The sequence below is a fragment of the Dama dama genome, chromosome 21 (genome assembly GCF_033118175.1).
Source record: "Dama dama isolate Ldn47 chromosome 21, ASM3311817v1, whole genome shotgun sequence".
Lineage (NCBI taxonomy): Eukaryota > Metazoa > Chordata > Mammalia > Artiodactyla > Cervidae > Dama > Dama dama.
The window spans coordinates 50566404-50587593 of record NC_083701.1 but is presented as its reverse complement, the minus strand read 5'-3'; the positions used below and the strand labels follow the sequence as shown (position 1 = coordinate 50587593).

At 37.5% G+C, this 21190-nt stretch overlaps 1 protein-coding gene and 1 pseudogene across 3 annotated transcripts in view; both read right to left on the bottom strand.

The window, feature by feature from the left end:
• CSMD3 (CUB and Sushi multiple domains 3) overlaps positions 1-21190 on the bottom strand; it is a 1326016-nt gene that overhangs the window by 440757 nt on the left and 864069 nt on the right. For all 3 annotated transcript variants that reach the window (XM_061122845.1, XM_061122846.1, XM_061122847.1), the window contains 2 exons: positions 13483-13670; positions 9341-9529 (listed from right to left, as the gene is read on the bottom strand). In XM_061122845.1, coding sequence (XP_060978828.1) covers positions 9341-9529; positions 13483-13670 — 377 coding nt within the window. The remainder of the gene's footprint in view (positions 1-9340; positions 9530-13482; positions 13671-21190) is intronic.
• Positions 6449-7647, bottom strand: LOC133042337 (fasciculation and elongation protein zeta-2-like; annotated as a pseudogene).

Sequence of the window (21190 nt, the reverse complement as noted above, 5' to 3'; positions counted from 1 at the left end):
TCAAGTATAAATAGCTTTAATTTTTCTCCCTGATTTTCTCCACAAATGACCACTACCTGGTCGCATGATAAGAACCTGAGTTTTAAAATATGAAGTTGCCTCAAAAGCCAACCCCTTGAATGAAACTGCCCAAACTCAGAAAATTATACCTTGCCCTTGGTAGAGATGCACACTTGGCAAGTGATAAATTTTCTATAACTAGAACAGACCTTTCTAGACCATTATTAATCAAACCACTTTGAGTATTGCAATGGGACAAAGAAATAGGCAGTTTTTACAAATCCCATCATGATGTTTTTTTGTCTGTTTTTAACCTTAAATCTCTTTTCTTTAGGTCTCCCTATTTGAACTGTATACCCTCATTATAGACGGTTTATTATTTGAATTCTATGCACCATCATTACTTGAATTTTTGGGCCTAAACATCAGTTCATGTACTCTTTTGCTATGTTAGTCTGTGTACTCAAATCTTTCAATAATATGAAAAAATTACGGAAGCGATAAAGTTTCAGTACATTTGGTTCAATTTCAGATTCTGTGCTTAATGACTTAGGTGATACAGATAATCAAGTAATTTATTCAGTTCTAAATGTCCCCCACCATAAGATGGCCATGTGTGTGTGTGTTCAGTCACTCAGCTGAGTGAAGTGACAGTCACTCTGTCATGTCAACTCTCTGCAATCCCATGGGCTGTAGCCTGCCAGGCTCCTTTACCCATGGAATTCTCTAGGCCAGAATAATGGAGTGGGTGGCTGTTCTCTTCTCCAGGGGATCTTCCCAACCCAGGGATCAAACCCAGATCTCCCTCATTGCAGGCAGATTCTTTATCATCTGAGCCACCACAGAAGCCCCAGTCACTCAGTACTGTCTGATTTTTTTTTTTTTTTTTTTTGACCCCATGGTTTGTAGCCTGTTACCAAACAGGGTAGCTATCTTAATCAACAATGTCTAGTTCCTGAAGGGTTGAATTCTACTGGGCATATGACCTCAGCTTACCCCCAGAACTCATAACTTTATGATCTCAGTACATGGAAAACATCTTTCAGCTGTGACTTCTGATTATATGCTGCCTTTGACACTTGTTGGCCAACGCTATCCTGGTTTTTCCTGTCTGACCTTCCCTAGAGTCTTTCAAATCTAAGTTCTATGAAAAACATCAGAGAGATATTCAAGAGTGAGATCTAATCAAAGTGGCCAGTAACACATGTTGTTCAGTTTTGGTTTAAATCTAACCTCTTATGTTTAGGAGATGCCTTCTAAAAATATATGTTATAGGAACAAGAAGAATACATGGTTCTCAACCTCAAGAATATAAGTAAAACAAGAAAACAATTACTATTTCCTCTACTACCTCAAGGAGAACATATAGTATTTGTTCATACTCAACAATATTTCTTTAGTGCTTAGACAATATAATTGACAAATATTGATTTAGTGAATCCATAGGTGTTTATAAGGTAGCAAAACATCCCATAAGTAGAGAAATATGAGGTCTAGGAAAAGTTGAGATTTTTTGCAGATGCTTCATCCTAGGAAAGCATAATCCAGTCATTCAGTTTTAATGTGCAACATGATAAAATTAATACTACTGTGTATGTTACACATAAAAGTTAAGAGAGTTAATCCTAAAAGTCCTCATCACAAGGAAAAACATTTTTTTTCTATTTCTTTAATTTTATATATATATATGAGATTGTGGATGTTCACTAAATTTATTGTGATAATCATTTCATGATTCATGTCAATAAATTCCTTTTTACTATACACATTAAACTGACACAATGGTGTAAATAAATTATGTAACAATAGAATTGGAAGAAGTGAAACTTGCTCAGTTGTGTCTGACTCTTTGCAACCCCATGGACTATACAATCCATGGAATTTTCCAGGCCAGAATACTGTAGTGGGTAGCCTTTCCCTTCTACAGGGGGTCTTCCCATCAGCTCCACCTAGCCCATCAGGCTCCTCTGTCCATGGGGATTTTCCAGGCAAGAATATTGGAGCGGGTTGCCATGCCTTCCTCCAGGGGATCTTCCCAACCCGGGGATCAAACCCAGGTCTCCCACATTGCAGGTGGATTTTTAACCAGCTGAGCTACAAGGGAAGCCCAAGAATACCAGAGTGAGTAGCCTATCTCTTCTCCAGTGGATCTTCTTGACCCAGGAATCAAACTGGGGTCTCCTGCACGTACATAAAAAAGATTAACTTGGAGACAAATTTAAAAATGACTAGGAGTTTGTTGAAAAAAAACACAAAAACCAAAAACCTTTCCAGTGTTGGAAAGGACTAGGACATTCTAGTGGAAAGGGAAACACTGATGAAGGTAAAGGACAGAAAATAAATATGCAAAATCAAATATAGTAAGTATTCCCCAAAGAACTGGAAATAATAATCTGCTCATTCTTTCATTACAATCAGATTTACTGAGCACTAACTGTGTGACATGCCACGCTGGATGAAGCACAAACTAGAATCAAGATTGCTGGGAGGAATATCAATAATCTCAGATATGCAGATGACACCACCATTATGGCAGAAAATTAAGAGGAACTAAACAGCCTCTTGATGAAAGTGAAAGAAGAGCTTGGAAAAGCTGAATTAAAACTCAACATTCAAAAAACAAAGATCATGGCATACGGCCCCATCACTTAATGGCAAACAGATAGGAAAACAATAGAAACAGACAGACTTAATTTTGGGGGGTAGGCTCCAAAATCACTGCAGATGGTGACTGCAGCCATGAAATTAAAAGATGCTTGCTCCTTGGAAGAAAAGCTATGACAAACTTAGACAGCATATTAAAATGCAGAGACATTACTTTGCCAACAAATGTCTGTAGAGTCAAAGCTGATTTTTGCAGTAGTCAAGTATGGATGTGAGAATTGGACCATAAAGAAGGCTGAGCACCAAAGAATTGATGCTTTTGAATTGTGATGTTGGAGAAGACTCTTGAGAGTCCCTTAGACTGCAAGCAGATCAAATCAGTCAATCCTAAAGGAAATCAACCCTGAATATTCATTGGAAGGACTGATGTTGAAGCTGAAACTCCAATACTTTGGCCACCTGATGCAAAGAGCTGACTCATTAGAAAAGACCCTAATTCTGGGAAAGACTGAAGGCAGGAGGAAGAGGGGACAACAGAGGATGAGATGGTTAGATGGCATCACTGACTCAATGGACGAGTCTGAGCAAGTCTAGGAGATGGTGAAGGACAGGGCAGCCTGCTATGCTGTAGTCCATTGGGTTGCAGAGTCAGACACGACTACGTGACTGAACAACAACAAACTGTGTGACAGGAACTGAACTCTTCTTGGCACTGAGGACACACCAAGGAATATAACAAAGTTCTTGCCACATAGAATTTACATTTTTGTTAAAAAAAAAGCAGACCACATATACATAACAATGTTGTTAGAGAGTGGTAAATACCATGAAGAAAAATAAAAATGACATGACAGGGATTATTCCTTTATGGGGATTGTCAGTGATGTGATTTTTTTAAGTACAGATTGAGTTTATTTAGGAAGAAGGACATGTGACTATATGAAACCTATTTCAGGAAGAAGAAATGAGAGGGAGTTGGAGGGATGGGGAGAGGGAAAGCCTCTTAACATATGAAGAAAAGCCAGGAGACCTGTGTAGCTGGAGTGCAGTGGTATGAATGAGGGAGAAAGTTGTGAGAGATGAGGCACGGGAGGTGCTCAGGGCCCAGATTACATGGGAGCAATTAGGTCATGCAAAAGTTTTGAGATTTTATTCTTCTTGGGATGCTAAGTGCTAGAAGGCTCTGGGCAGCAGAGTGCCCTGATCTGCCTTAACTCCTAAAATAATTACTCTGGTTGCTTTCTGAAGAGTAGACCTAAGAGGTCAAAGAGAAAGAAATAAACCCCTCAAGAAATACATGGTGAAAAATAAGGTAATAAATTTACTAAATAATGCAGAATCTAACTGAACTGTTTATCACTTGTTTAAGATTCAAGGTTTCAATTATAAAACAAGATGAAGTTAGAAAGATCAACTTTTTGCTCAGAAACCTAAATATACAAAAATAGGACTGAATTAAAAGTAGTCTGCCATATAACATAATTGATAGCAAAAAAGTCCTCTTTTTCAGCCATATATTCCAGGGAGTTCAGAGTATCCATAAATTATTTGAACAGCTCTATGTACATATTTTTACAAAATTCTAAACATGGGGCATCACTGAGGAAAGAATAACAAAATTTTAATTGTACTTTAAAGAATTTTTGTACCATATTGTAAAGGATGTGGGCAGGAGGCAGCATGACAGTAGACTTGTGCATAGGATCTGGATCAAGGCTGCCTGAATTTCAAACTTGACTCGACCATTAACTAGTGGGATGACACAGGGCAAGATATTTAAACTCTGTTTGCCTTAGTTTTCCTATATGTTAAGTGGTGATCATAACAACAATTACCTCATGGAGTTATTTTGATAAAATTAGTTAATAAACATAAAACACCTGTAGCAGTACCAGCACATGGTAAACTCTCATTAAATGTTAGCTGTCATTACCACAAACCCTCACTGACTAGTGAGCTTTGCGAATCAATTAACCATGGGCTGACCAGGTAGTGCTAGTGGTAAAAAACCCTGCCTGCCAATGCAGGAGATGCAAGTTTGATACCTAGGTCAGGAAGATCCCTTGGAGGAGGGCATGGCAACCAACTCCGGCATTCTTGGATGGAGAATCCCACGGACAGAGGAGCCTGACGGGCCACAGTTCATAGGGTCGCAAAGAGTCGGACACAACTGAAGCAACTGAGAAGCAGCAGTGTGAATTAGCTATGGCCCATGAAGAAACGATGAGAACTAATGTGTGCCAAAGTGAGGCAAGCTGTACCTTGAGTAACCAGGCAGTCTATGTCAATGGAGGTTACACTCTTGGATCAGGAGAATAAATTCTGTTTATTCACTATTCCTCCCTTTAAGGAATTTTAGATTAGTTAGTTGCCTCTGGGAAAAAGTTTAAACTGAAGGAAAAGAATAATCAAATCAGTGTATAAGATTATATGTAGTTGAGTTCAGTTAGAATGAATGAAAAATTAAGTAGCAGCTTCACACAAAGCTCAAACATTCAAAAAAGTGAATATAAATTATGCCTTGTCCAGCTATACTTCCTGTCCAGCTAGACTTCCTTGGTGGCTCAGACAGTAAAGCATCTTGCCTATGATGTGAGAGACCCGGGTTTGATCCCTGGGTTGGAAGATCTCCTGGAGAAGGAACTGACAACGGATTCGAGTATTCTTGCCTGTAAAATCCCATGGATGGAGGAACCTGGTAGGCTACAGTCCATAGGGTCACAGAGTCAGACATGACTGAACGACTTCACTTTCACTTTTCACAGCTATACTCAGAATGAGATGGGGTACAAAAGTGGAGGACAGATAAAGATGGAGGTTTCAATGTGACATAAATGATCTTTCAAAAAAAAAAAAAAGAGGTAAGAATAATGGAAGGAGACAAAACTGGAAAGGATGGAGTCCACATTATTAAGAATCATGAATTTATTGATTAATAATTTGAGCTTTTATCCCTAGGAAACAAAAAGTCATTAAATATTTTTGACATTGGATATAACATGAAATAGAATGAAGGTTAGATTGAAGTAGTTGGATATTGAATTTTTTTTTTTACTTTTTTTCCAACATTTATTAAATGGAATTGACTCGATTGGAACTGGCAAAGGTGTTTCATGACTAGGGATGGATCCATGAGTAGTTGTTCCTAGAATTAGTGCTTCAGGAAAACACAGGCATGAATAAAATACAATAATAACAGGGAACGGCACTGCTGCAGCATACAGTTTAAGCACCTTAAAAGATACCGATTCCTTTTAAGGACACTTCTTCACAGACATGGGAAATGAAACATGGAAACCTCTAAAGTTAAACAATACAAGATTCTGAAAGTGAATGTCATCTTAATGGTTAAAACTTGAACAATGGTGAGACACACAGCAAGCCCTAAAATTGACCATCTCCAGGTGTTTTGATTTTGACAAAGTATTAAGCCAAGATAATGTATATTCTGGTTTCCCTTCTTCCAAAACCCCAAGTTTCAGTCTCTCTGGACAATACTGGTAGGTAATGTTTATACTGACAGTTCTCTTATTTAAAAAAAAAAAAATCAGTGTTGGTACTTGCCATCACCAAAAAACAGCTATAGTATAAATCTCTCAATGCTTTAATCTAGTTCTTGAGTGAGTGCAGTTTAGATCTAGAAAGCCATAAAAACTCAGACGTACTGTCCGTTAATGAAAAATATAGGTGCATGTGCACAGTGAACACCACTCCCCGTTACTCTACAGAGTTGCAGAAGAGTTCATAATTGTTAGTATTTAACAACAACAAAAAAAAAACCTCTAGAATTCAAAATAGTGCCATGGTTCTCTCAGTTCAAGACACAAAGAATTAGAGAAGGCATGATCTAGTAATACTGAATCACAAACCCAAGTTCAAGGGTCCTGAGTTTCCAATAGCAGGAAGGTAATAGTAGCCAGCTTTCAGAAGAATGCTATAGGAACTGTAGCTTGTTGCCCATGAAGGATAAAGCTGTTCCTGAAGTGATGCTGCCCTATGTAGGACACATAACTTTCAGTATATAGTCTGTTAACAAGCTTGGAACTTTTTCACTATCCTCTTTCATGGCACGAAGAATTTTTGTTAATATCTGAAGATCTTCAACAGATGGTGGTCCATTTTTTTTTTCTCATAAGGAATGGCTGTTGTCAAGTATGTGCCGGGCATGTGGCTTCTCTCGTTCTTCCCGTTCTGAGAGCTGCGGTTCTTGAGTTTCTTTTTCTTTTTGGCTGTTTCTTTGTGCGCTTTCTGTTTGTTTTGCACTTCGATGAGAACAGAAATAAAGCTGTTCTTCACTTCTTTCTCAAACTACAGTTCCTCTCGCATGGCCAGCTGCTGCACCAGCTCTTCAGAGTACTCCTTGATGGCAGTCTTGATTTCTTCCAGCAGCTCATTTAATTCAGATACCGACAGCCTTTTCACCCTCTTTTCATAACTGCTTGTGCTAGACCTCTTAAGAGTTTGAATTTCCTGGGAAGGCATTGAAAGCCGATCTGACTGGGTAGGCGTTTCATCATCTTCTGGGTCTGGTGATTCCTGCATCATTTCTTCAATTTCTTCAATCACCTGGTCTGCAGTGAAGAGAGGCTCGTTGTTGACGCAGGAGACGATGATTGAATGCATATCCAACTGTTCTCTCAGCTCATCATCTGAGGTATCAAAGAGCAAGCTGTCACTCATCCCTTTTTCTGAGAGATTCAGAGTAAGCAAATGCAAGGTCCCAGTATGGGATGACTTCCAGTCTACAGGCATTACATTTTCGTAATTATCTGTCAGGGCATTCCAAATCTCGTCCCCTTGCAGGAGGCTGCACTCGGTGATGGGCCGCACAGCCGCCCTCGGGGGCTCGGCACCCGGACCCGAGGGGCGGAAACACAGGCTCAGCTTCTCCTCCAAGTGGCAGGCCAGCGCTGGGAAGCCGTGGCCACCCCGGTCCGGCGCTGCTGCAGCCTCGGGGCTCGCGTTACAGTTCTCTTGGTCCTGGAGGCTTCGGGCCGGCTCCTGGAACTCATAAAAATCCTGGCAGTCCCCGTCCGCCGCCATCGCTGCCCGGTGCCGTCGCGCGCCCCGCCTGGATATTGAATTTAAGGTTGATTCTAGTTGCCTTGATGAGAGATGATAAGGGTCTATGTTGCTCCTAGGCAAACTAGACACCTTCAGTTTTATTATTAATAACACTTAAGCATGCTGGTATACTTGGACATTATTTTTTTTCTCCTGCTTCTTCTGATAATATCACCACCAAACCTTTCTGTCTTGGTGAATTTACTATATCATTTGTCTCCATAGGGATGGATGGACACATGACCTGGAGAAAGCCAATCATAAAGGGCACTTCTCCATTACTAGTTTCTGGTAGAGGTATGGACTAATCAGAGACCTGTCCTCATATTTTTCTAATAAGAGCAGAAAGGTAGAACTCTCATTCTTCTCTGATTTCGGAAATGTGAGGTTATATGATTCCATCTTCCTGAAAGTGTATTCTCCACCTTTAGTCCCACATATTAAAAAAGCCTAAAGTTTCAACTTAAGAGAATGATGATACGGAGAGAGAAAAGCCAAGGTGGAAATGGAAGTATCCTTGAAAATGTTTGAATTCATGATTATCATTAGCAACAAGAAGTATGCCATATGTGCCTTTTCTAAGTTTGGCCTGTGTTAATCACTCAGTTGTGTCCCACTCTTTGTGACCCCATGGACTGTAGCCCACAAGGCTCCTCTGTCCATGGAATTCTCCAGGCAAGAACACTGGAGTGGGTTGCCATTCCCTTCTTCAGAGATTCTTCTCCACCCAGGGATTGAACCTGAGTTTCCTGCATTGCAGGCAGGGTCTTCACAATCTGAGCCATCAGGGAAACCCTTTTCTAAGTTTGAAACTTCGAAAAACAAATTCTGCTTTCATTTTTTAAAATCAGTTAGAATTGGGTTTTTGTCACTTAAACCACAAGAATGCTATTACAAATTCTATCGCGCCAAAAATGGGGCAGATATGCTGAGGATTCTTTTAAACCTCCTTATAAAAACAAATTGAAACAAAAATGATGGCACTGCCAGTATTTGAAAATACTTATAAAATGGGAAATGTGATCTTCCACTTGGCAAAAGGATAAGAATATGTTAAGAATAGTGTTAAAAATGAAAATTAAAACCCAGAACTAATGGATAGATTTTATGTGTGTGTTTTTTATAAACCATGTGTACAAGTACTTCCCAATCTTAGGAAAGCAGCTTCTTTCATTGTATTTTCATACATGTTTTCTAAAAAATGAAGGATTGCTGACTTATTTTCCATAGAAATAAATAAGAGATAAGGACACTGGTGTATTATTCCTGGCCATCACAAGGAAGTCTGGTACATTGCTATAAAGCTGTGTAGGTAGGCAGAATTTGGACTGTTACACGTTGCCTTCCAGGCAGGAGGTAAATGCTCTAACTCTTCATTGCATTCACCTGACATCAATTTGACATTTTTCAATGCTATTTTTTCAAGATGTACAGGACATAATAGGCATCTAAAATGGTTACCTCAACACATTTTAAAAATACATATAACATCCTTAGGGATTGGGTAAGTTTGGCTTATTATCAGTATTCATTCTTTTGTGTCTTTATTAATGGTTTGATGACATAAAATTTGCAGAATTCAAGATATATTTATTCTAAACCTCACATTTTACAAGATCATGTTGATTTATTTTTGGTTTATAAATTGGTTTATTTTCCATATTGAACCTACCATCACAAGTTGGAAGTGAATGACTCCACCAGTGGTTTTTCTCACACAGAAGGGGCTCTTCATGGCTCAGCCTGTATCCAGGATCACAACTAAATGAAACAGTAGATCCAATGGAGAAATCATGACCATAGCGACGACCATGTACAGGTATGCCAGGATCCAAGCAAGAATAGGTGTTCACTGTAACACCTGGAAAACAAAGGCAATATGAAAAAGAGTAAGCTTGATGAGAATTAAATCACTGAAATAGATTCTTATTCTTTTAAAAAAACTCATTCCTTCAAAACAAACAACTGTTGGTGATAACTTTTACAGATAAATTAATCTGCCAATCAGTTCAGTCACTCAGTAGTGTCCGACTCTTTGCGACCCCATGAAATGCAGCAGGCCAGGCTTACCTGTCCATTATCAACTCCCGGAGCTTACTCAAACTCATATTCATCGAGTTGATGATGCCAAAATCAGGCTACAAGTTACATAATAACTTAATGAAAATGTATAATTATCTATCAAACTTCGTATTATAAATTATGTATATACATATATATGTATGTATAAATGTGTGTATATATACATACATATGTATGTGTATATATATATATATATACACACACATATTTATGGGTTTCCCTGGTAGCTAGGCTGGCAAAGAATCCACCTGCAACGCAGGAGATCCTGGTTCGATTCCTGGGTCAGGAAGATCTCCTTGAGAAGGGATAGGCTGCTCACTTCAATATTCTTGGGCTTCCCTGGAGGCTCAGATGGTAAAGAATCCGCCTGCAGTGAGGGAGACCTGGGTTCAATCCCCAGGTTGGGAAGATCCCCTGGAGGAAGGAATGGCAACCCACTCCAATATTCTTGTTTGGAGAATCTCCATGGACAGAGGAGCCTGATGGGCTACAGACCATGGGATTGCAAAGAGTCAGACACGACTAAATGACTAAGCACAGCACAGCAGATGCACATGCAATAATTATCATAGCAATAATTAATGTTTTCAGCTTGTTATATTCCACGTTTTTACAACTCTAAAATGTTTGCAAAATTTGCCTCATTTAAGTCATTAAAATAATCCTATGACATTATTTCTTATCATTAAAACTCCATTTAATTGCTTTAGGAGACTCTAAGTATATCTTAAAGATTGGTATCTGTGTCGATGGATTTGTTCTGTAGCCATTCATCATTGCCTTGCTTTATGTGATATTTACATAATCTAAGAAACATTATTATATCTACATTTCAAGAAATACAACATAATACAGCTTCTTGGGATTGGGGACTGCCGTAAAACAAAACAAAACAAAAAAACAGAAAGTCTATTCTGTGTTGTTTTTATTATTTTAATGTTTTGTAAACTATAAATAACTTTTATCCTATTGGTGACGTTTTTGTAATCTTCCTGTTTTGAGAGGAAGACAGAATGGGTAAAAGTGCCCAAGAAAGGGAATAAAATCAAGTTCTGGAGTACAACCAGGGATGGCATTTCAAGAAATCCTTCCCATAAAAATTTGGTTCACTGGAGAAACCAAGTTTTCTCCTTTAATGTGTTCCATTAAAATAAAAATAGAAATTCACAAAATACCAAATATATTTTTAAAGTTTTAAGTAGTATAATAAAATTTTTTTCTACTGATTTTGAGGCTTGTGAATGGTTCATTTAAAAAAGATAATTTGGATACCTTCAGCTTGAAGGTATTAAGAAAGTGTCAACAGAAATAGTGTTTTATTTGTTTTCTTGGTAAGAAAGGGTTTGTGATGTTAGAGATTACCTCACAATACTAAACAAGTGAAAGTGTTAGTCTCTCAGTCCTGTCTGACTCTTTGCAACCCCATGGACTGTAGCCCACCAGGTTCCTCTGTCCATGGGATTCTCCAGGCAAGGATATTGGAGTGGGTAGCCATTCCCTTCACCAGGGGATGTTCCCGACCTAGGGGTCGAACCCAGGTCTCTGGCATTGCAGGTGAATTCTTTCCAGTGAGTCACCAGGGAAGTACCTAAGTTAGCCTTTGGTTTACTAAATAAACCACAAAGCTAATTAGAATAAAAATGAAAGAAAATGAACTTTTGTAAACAAATTTAAATTCAGAGTCACTGTCTCCTGGGCAGATTTGACCACAATCAGTATCTGTGGAGCCTCTCATCAGCCTCAGAATTATCTAGCCTCTACTCCGCCATTTAAGCACTAGCCCTCAGTAATAATTTGGACTATTTCACCAAAGGCCTTTAGGTGACAAACTTGCTGACTGTGATAAAGACTCTGCCTTAGCCAAACTCAGAGTCAGGCTCACCCCTTGGCTGGGCTTCCCTGATAACACAGTTGGTAAAGAATTTGCCTGCAATGGAGGAGACCCCAGTTCGACTCCTGGGTCAGGAAGATCCACTGGAAAAGGGATAGGCTAACCACTAGAGTCTTCTCGGATTTCCCTTGTGGATCAGCTGGTAAAGAATCTGCTTGCAATGTGGGAGACCTGGGTTTGATCCCTGGGTTGGGAAGATCCCCTGGAGGAAGGCATGGCAACTCACTCCAACACTCTTGCCTGGAGAATCCCCATGGATAGTATAGGCCATGGGGTTGCAGAGAGTCGGACAAGACTTTCACTTTCATCCCTGGGCTCTGTCCTTGGTCCATTTAATTCAGTTTTAGCAAGAATCTGAACTAAATCTGTTGGTCAGTTTATTGAAAATCCTCACTCTTTTAGTAACACTTTGCATGATGATTTAACTTAATCCTTAAAATAATTGTGTATATGAGAACATGATTACGACCACCTACCTTGATTGAAATGGACTTAGGATGTATTTGGCATAGAATAGAATGTTGGACAGAAATGAAAATATGGTGTCTGCTCATGTTAGCACACTGATACAAATTAATTGCTAGTGAAAATTAATTTTGAATAGACCTTTTAAAAATGACTCTACTCTGACTCAGGCTTAACTAATAAATGTTAAAGATCAAAATTAAAGTTCCTTAAATTAATTTTAATTCCCAAGTGTGTGTTAATCCTCTTATTGCATTTTATAATAGTTTATAAACTATATTTCCATGCCACAAAGCTCTAAGTAAAGGGAAGTTAATATAATTAAATGATATTGTAGATAAGGTTGAAAAGAAAAAAAAAACAGTAAATATATATTCATAATTAAAAGAAAACCTCACGGGTCCAACCAGATTTACTGAAGAGAGACACCTAACATGGAATATACAGTTACAAATTTAAATGCTGGAATTTTTTTCTGAGGGGCAAGGAGGCATAGGAGACTTGAATACAAAAATAAGAGATACAGTATCTATCTGAAACTGATATAAAGATATCTTGCAGTAATCTTAAATGTATTGTTAGATACAATCACAACAATTATTTTTCATGGAAAGATATATGGCAACATATTTCCAGATTAAAATGTGTGAGTACATGAGTTTATATGTATGTGTGCAACTGTGCATCATATGCAATACATTCACACATTTAAATATGTTAGAAGTTTATAAATAAAACAGATTTGTATATATCAGAATCAATTTAAAAAATCAGACATATTTTAGATTTTTAAGCAAAACTGTAGTATTCTAAGTGAAATTATTGTAAACTGATTCCAGCACTGTAAATTAGAGCTTGTTTTAATATATAGCCTTTGGCTAGTTATGCTAGCCACAGTTGCATATACATGAGTATATATTTTACTTTATAATATTAATATAATTTTCAATACTTCATACAAAATAACAAAATTAAATATTTTCAATGGAAATGTATACAATGAGTGTGAGGAAAATATAGAAGTATGATTGAGTTTATGAGGTAAATGCTAGAATTTGTCAATGTTCATATACATCTTAGACTGACATTTACTAGACTGACATTTCCACCTGTTGGTTTTTCAGAAATGCACAAATAATTATTATATGAACTCACTTTTAAGATTTTTTAGTTAACACTTTTGACATTTCCTTAGTATTTCCCTTCATAATGATATTACATAGATATTGCTGGAAAAAACGTATTATAGAATTCACTGAAACGCACACCTTATGACCCATTAGCATTCTCATAGGTTCTCTTAATGATACAAGATAATACCAAAAGCATAGAAAACAGAATAAAAAAATTAAAAAATAAATGTTGGCATTACTTACTTTCATAATGAATCTTGAAACCATTATTAGAACGACTATTGTCTGTTGTAAATAGAAGGTATATAAAATTACTGCTGCTAAATAGAAACTGGGGCACCTGTGTGCCATTGTAAGATCCAAGCAAGGGTGATAGAAGATTTGGCCCATCATGAACTTCCAGAACATCATAATTCAATTCAGTCTGAAATCTAAGATTAAGAGAGACATGTGAAAATATATTTATTAGGAAAAAAACACTTTAGGCTGCTATTTAAAATGCTATTTATAATTTTTACTAATTTTATATATAATTTTCTTTAGCTTCGTTAATATCTTATACATCATTTAAGGCTCCATAATTTAAGAATACAAAAATTATAAGCTCTTACTCCTGTGGACAATTTTCACGTAAATAGTATGTATATATACTTATTGTTCACAAGAAAGATTTATTCAAATATTACAGACTGTCTTGAGTAAATAAAGGGTCTTTTCGTTAACCAAAAATTTTTTTTTTTGCTTTATTCATTTCTATGGCAAACTATGTGATTATATAACATTTATCCTCAATCAGATCATCATGATTTCATCTTAATAGTATATGTATATATATTTCAAATCTGACCTCTGCTTCATACTGACCTCTGCTTCATATCCCTGTTTGTTTTGTTTTTTTGACAAATCTCTTTTGGTCATTAAATTTCTGTATAGTTTTTATTTAGATTTTTGGCTGTTCTTGCTGCTATTGCTTTCAATTTTTTAAAAGATATAATTATAATATGTAGCCAAAATAGAGCTTCTTTTAACATGTATAACACATTATTAATAAAATAAAATTTTGCATTCCTTCTTGCATGTCAGGATTATACCACATTTTGAATCTGGATCAGAAATCTTAGTTATGGAAAAGCAAAAACAAAAACAACCTTTATGTGGAATCATGAACAACTGAGCATCTTACTCCCTTGCCATGATGATCCTACAGCCTAGGACATTCTCTTCTGCCTTGACTGAGGTTATCCTATACATATTTCAGTTTTCAGCTTAAATATGTCCACAGCAAGCCCTTCTCTGACCTCACAGTGTAGGTTAGTTTCTTTACCATATTGTCACAATTTGTTGTGCGTTTGTGATACTAATCATAGTTGCTTGCTTGTTGACAGCTGTCTCCTTTAAGAGATTATAAACTCCATGATGTCAGGCAGTTTCTGTTTTTTGCTGATGTTCTGCATATAGCAGACCCTCAGTAAATATTTATTAGATAAATGAAAGAATGAATGTACTTCAAAGGAAAAAAAAATATTTTCTCTAGAACTGTTATCAATTTTATAAAAAAAAAAGTCAATATACTTAGATACTTCAGTATTAACCATTCATTTTCACTTTTTTTAAAATATACCTTCCAACACATTTTGGCAACTAGTTATATTCACTGTTTTTCAAATAATTGTCAGTTGAAATGTCCACCAATTTTTGAATAATCACTTTATCATCAACAGTTATTATTAACAGATAATCACTCCATCATACCTAACAATAGTCAAAACAAAGTATATAATTGAATGCTATTTGAGAAATACAAATGAAATATTTTTAGATTTGTACTACTGGTACATATTATTAAAAATAGGTTTAGTAAAACTAACGGATTTCATAAGTTTATCTTACTTTTTACTTTGCAACCTGGGTTATATTGTATTATTGTCTAATAGGAATAGTTTTTCAAATAATGTGATTTAGAGTAGTAAATGTATAGAAACACATTGTGTCCTTTAAATAAATGATCAGGCAGTTATGCACTGCAAATCTATTATTTAGCTATTCTGTAATCAGTCTACTGTAGTACTGAAACTGGAGTTTTACTTTGATAGCAAGTCAGCTGATAACCAAATTAAAGTGCACAGAAAAGTCAGGGATTACTTTGAATCGAAGCATAAAGAGACTTAATTCATAATAGAATAGCAACATTAACTGCTGTGATCAGAGAGTATTATTCAGTAGCAGTGAATGTCTACAAAGAAAATCATCACAGATTTGCCCCAAGAAACCATAAAAATACATTATAATAACAAAGAAAATGAAACAGAGTTACACAATAATTTGAATTTCTTTCAATTTGCATTTTGGGATGGTTATATATAAATTTCACATGAATTGCCTTGATCTACTGTGTATTTGTTTATGACATTATATTTATTGTTTATCATAAACAAATGTTATGGAGCAACGAGATGATATTAAAATGAAATTTAATCTGATCTTACTCAATTTTCAGTATCTTTTAAAATATTCTTTGTGTTATCCAAAACCTTTCTGACCGCACTGACACGGTTCTCATTGAAAAATTTGCAGTCAGGTAGACAGCTCCAAAATCACAACAAATGGTGATTGCAGCCATGAAATTAAAAGATGTTTACTCCTTGGAAGGAAAGTTATGACCAACCTAGACAGCATGTTAAAAAGCAGAGACATTACATTGCCAACAAAGATCTGTCTAGTCACGGCTATGGTTTTTCCAGTGGTCATGTGTGGATGTGAGAGTTGGACTGTGAAGAAAGCTGAGTGCCGAAGAATAGATGCTTTTGAACTCTGGTGTTGGAGAAGACTCTTGAGAGTCCCTTGGACTACAAGGAGATCCAACCAGTCCATCCTAAAGGAGATCAGTCCTGGGTGTTCATTGGAAGGACTGATGCTGAAGCTGAAACTCCAATACTTTGGCCACCTCATGCGAAGAGTTGACTCATTGGAAAAGACCCTGATGCTGGGAGGGATTGGGGGCAGGAGGAGAAGGGGATGACAGAGGATGAGATGGCTGGATGGCATCACCGACTCGATGGGCATGAGTTTGAATAAACTCCGGGAGTTGGTGATGGACATGGAGGCCTGGCATGCTGCGGTTCATGGGGTCCAGAGAGTCAGACATGACTGAGCGACTGAACTGAATTGAAGACTGATACTGATAGCTTGTGGTCAAAAGTTAAGGACAGGAAGGCGAACAAAAATAAAAGTTTAGGATTATTAACAGTAAAATTAATTGAGTTAGGAGCAACCAAATATTGAGAAATTAGAGAAGAATGAAAACAAAAATTCCCCTGCAAATCTCAGAATAAGATCTAACTGTTGGCTATGTTAGGAAGAACTGTACCAAAAAGATTTTCACGACCCAGATAATCATGATGATGTGATCACTCACCTAGAGCCAGATATCCTGGGGTATGAAGTCCAGTGGGCCGAAGAAGTATCACTATGAACAAAGCTAGTGGAGGTGATGGAATTCCGGGTTAGCCATTTCAAATCCTAAAAGATGATGCTGTGAAAGTGCTGCCCTCAATATGCCAGCAAATTTGGAAAACTCAGCAATGGCCACAGGACTGGAAAAGGTCAGTTTTCATTCCAATCCCACAGAAAGGCAATGCCAAAGAATGCTCAACTACCACACAATTGTACTCATCTCACATACTAGTAAAGTAGTGCTCAAAATTAAACCCAGGCTTCATCAATACATGAATCATGAACTTCCAGATGTTCAAGCTGGTTTTAGAAAAGGCAGAGGAACCAGAGATCAAATTGCCAACATTCTGCTGGATCATCGAAAAAGCAAGAGAGTTCCAGAAAAACATCTATTTCTGCTTTATTAACTATGCCAAAGCCTTTGACTGTATGGATCACAATAAACTGTAGGAAATTCTGAAAGAGATGGGAATACCAGACCACCTGACCTGCCTCTTGAGAAACCTGTATGCAGGTCAGGAAGCAACAGTTAGAACTGGACATGGAACAATACACTGGTTCCAAATAGGAAAAGGAGTATGTCAAGGCTGTATATTGTCACTCTGCTTATTTATCTTATCTGCAGAGTACATCATGAGAAATGCTGGGCTGGACAAAGCACAAGCTGGAATCAAGACTGCTGGGAAATATAACATGAACCTCAGATATGCAGATGACACCACCCTTATGGCAGAAAGTGAAGAGGAACTAAAGAGCCTTTTGATGAAAATGCAAAAGGAGAGTGAAAAAGTTGGCTTAAAGTTCAACATTCAGAAAACGAAGATCATGGCATCCAGTCCCATCACTTCATGGGAAATAGATGTGGAAACAGTGTCAGACTATTTTTGGGGGCTCCAAAATCACTGCAGATGGTGATTGCAGCCATGACATTAAAAGATGCTTTACTCCTTGGAAGGAAAGTTATGACCAGTCTAGATAGCATAATAAAAAGCAGAGACATTCCTTTGCCAACAAAGGTCCATCTAGTCAAGTCTGTGGTTTTTCTAGTAGTCATGTATGGATGTGAGAGTTGGACTATAAAGAAAGCTGAGCGCCAAAGAATTAATGCTTTTGAACTGTGGTGTTGGAGAAGACTCTTGAGAGTCCCTGGTACTCCAAGAAGATCCAGCCAGTCCATCCTAATCAGATCAGTCCTGGGTGTTCATTGGAAGGACTGATGTTGAAGCTGAAACTCCAATACTTTGGCCACCTGATGTGAAGAGCTGACTTATTTGAAAAGACCCTGATGTGGGAAAGATTGAGGGCAGGAGGAGAAGGGGTTGACAGAGGATAAGATGGCTGGATGGCATCACTGACTCAATAGACATGAGTTTGGGTAGACTCTGGGAGTTGGTTTTGAGCAGGGGTGTTTGGCGTGCTGCGGTTCACGGGGTTGCAAAGAGCCGAACACGACTGAGTGACTGAACTGAACTGAACTGATGGTAGGAAAGGATAAACAATTAAAATTTATATGTCCATTAGTGGTTTTGTTATTTTTTTTTGCATCTGATGTGTATGTGTGTGCTAAATCACTTCATTGACTCTTTGCAGCCTATGGACTGTAGCCTACCAGGTTCCTCTGTCCATGGGAATCTCGAGGCAAGAATACTGGAGTGGGCTGCCATACCATCCTTCAAGTGATCTTCTTGAGCCAGGGATTGAACCCATGTCTCCTACATTGGCATGTGGGTTCTTTACTGCTGAGCCATCAGGGGAAGCCCTGGCATTTGACAGGAAAGTGTAATTCTTGAGATATTACTGATTTAGACAATCTCAAGAATCCAACTAATGAGTAATATATTTGTAATGTTTTCAGTATTTATTTTTCTGTAGACTAATTCTGATCACTGACGACATTTGAGAATATGTGAGTTTGTGTTAGTCACTCAGTCTTGTCTGACTCTTTCTGACCCCAGAGACTGTAGCTCGCCAGGCTCCTCTGTCCATGGGGTTCTCTAGGCAAGAATACTGGAGTGGATTGCCATTCCCTTCTCCAGAGGATCTTCCCAACCCAGGGATCAAACCCTAGTCCTCGAAGTCATCTGAATATATTATCTGAATTTTTAAATTTCATTTTCAGCCAAATTAGTTTATGCTATATATGAGTAGTAGAAAGCAAATGGTATTACTCTGTAATAAATGCAATCCATCATTTGCAAACAAATTCTATAAAAAGATATTCTCAGGATGAGAAGAACTGTTAAAGAATTAACAATCAATGTCCTTACAAGAGTTCAGCTGAAAATCAGAAAGTAATTAAATAACATAATTCTTGGTTGATAGTTCAAAGATGATATCTTGTTTCTCAGAAAAATCTTAGGGAGAAATGAAGCACTGAAATACTATAAGGTCACTATACAAGAAAGTGATGTACACATTTCTGATTTCAAAGTGACTATTCATTTGATTCAGTTCTAATGAGATGGATGAAACTGAAGCCCATTATATAGAGTGAAGTAAGCCAGAAAGATAAAGACCAATACAGTATACTAACGCATATATATGGAATTTAGAAAGATGGTAACGATAACCCTATATGCAAAACAGAAAAAGAGACACAGGTGTACAGAACAGACTTTTGGACTCTGTGGGAGAAGGTGAGGGTGGGATGTTTCGAGAGAACAGCATCGAAACATGTATATTATCAAGGGTGAAACAGATCACCAGCCCAGGTTGGATGCATGAGACAAGTGCTCGGGGCTGGTGCACTGGGAAGACCCAGAGGGATGGGGTGGGGAGGGAGGCAGGAGGGGGGATTGGGATGGGGAATACATGTAAATCCATGGCTGATTCATGTCAATGTATAGCAAAAAACCACTACAATATTGTAAAATAATTAGCCTCCAACTAATAAAAATAAATGGAAAAAAATAAAATAAAATTTTTTAAAATGGGGGAAAAAAAGTGACTATTTTATGTTATTACCTAATGGATAAAATCCTCATTTATTTTTAACTTGATGAAGATTGATGCTTGCTGTTTTGCTACACAGCTACTCTGATCATGTAGCAGAAGTTTTAAAATGTGAATTACTTTAAGGAACACAGTTTCTGATAAAAAGCAAATGGAGTATGGACAACCCTAAAGCAGGTCACACACATGCTTTAAGAATCTTTAGGAAAAACCAAAGAAATGGAAGTTTTAAAAATAATTTTCCCTTCAAACAGCTCAAACTCAAGAACCCAATGGGGGTGGGTGTGTGTGTGTATGTATGTGTGTGTGTGTGTGTGTGTGTGTGTGTGCGCGCGCACGCGTGCGTGGGTGCGCACATGTATATGTGTGAAGGGCCGATAGAAGTTTCAAACCCCCAAACATTTTTGTTCACAACACTTAAAATAATGTGGGACTTTATTTATTTTAGTTACATAAAGTTTGATTCAAAAGAAATATACTGATACAGCTGCTCCTTGTCTATTCTAAAATTGTGAAAACATCATCAATAAATACACAAAGTGGTCTAACTCTTGATTCTTCCAGTGTTTGGGATAATTAACACGGAATTTAAAAAAAAAAAAGATTGCTATCTAGGAGGTGAAGGAGCTGGTGGGGGGGGTTGTAACTTACTTGAGTGGGTAGTTGAGGGATTAAGAAAAGAGGCATAATTGACAAGTCCTGTTCAGTGATACTCATGGGAGAAGTAAAAAAAATATTTGGATTCTGGAAATCATTTCTCACCCTAGGCTGCTTGTTCTTGTTCAATGTACAGAACTGTTTTTTTGTTGCTGTGCACAAACCCTAGCAGTGAAAATCACTTTTTCTTTTTTTTTGAAAATCACTTTTTAATTTGATTCTCTTGCTTCTAGTCTAACTTAAAAAACTGTGTCTCAGGAAAAAGGTAAGAGAATAAGAAAGTGGCAATAACTAAGTAAACTATATTTATTGAAATCAAATTAGGTGTTTCTAGCATTGCATCTTATAAAAATGACTGGAAAGATTTTTTTCTTTCCAAAGGAAGGTAAATTTGGGCTGGCCTGACTTAGAACTTAGCCTGTAGGTGTGTATTAGATCACTTTCGAGAATTCTGAAGGTATCTAAACAAGATAGCAAAGAAGCCTATGCAATAGGTTTGAAGAGATAAGACAGACATATTAAGAACTCTGGACAGAGAAAATAGTCCTTTCAAATAAAAGTTCAAAATTATAAGTTATGTGCGTGGTGCTCTGAATTACAACCATTGTTTTGCAATCTAACTGCTTTTCAGATAGGCAGTGCTAGATAGCCTACATAAGGCTGAAGGATATCACGCATGTGTGCACAGTGACTAAGTCACGTCTGACTCTTTGCAACCCTTTGGACCATAGCCTGCCAGGCTCCTTTGTCCATGGGATTTTCCAGGCAAGGATACTGGAGTGGGTTGCCATCTCCTCCTCAGGGGATCTTCCCAATCAGTGGTTGAACCCATGTCTCCTGCAATGGCAGGCAGATTCTTTACCACTGAGACACATGGGAAGCCCTGAAA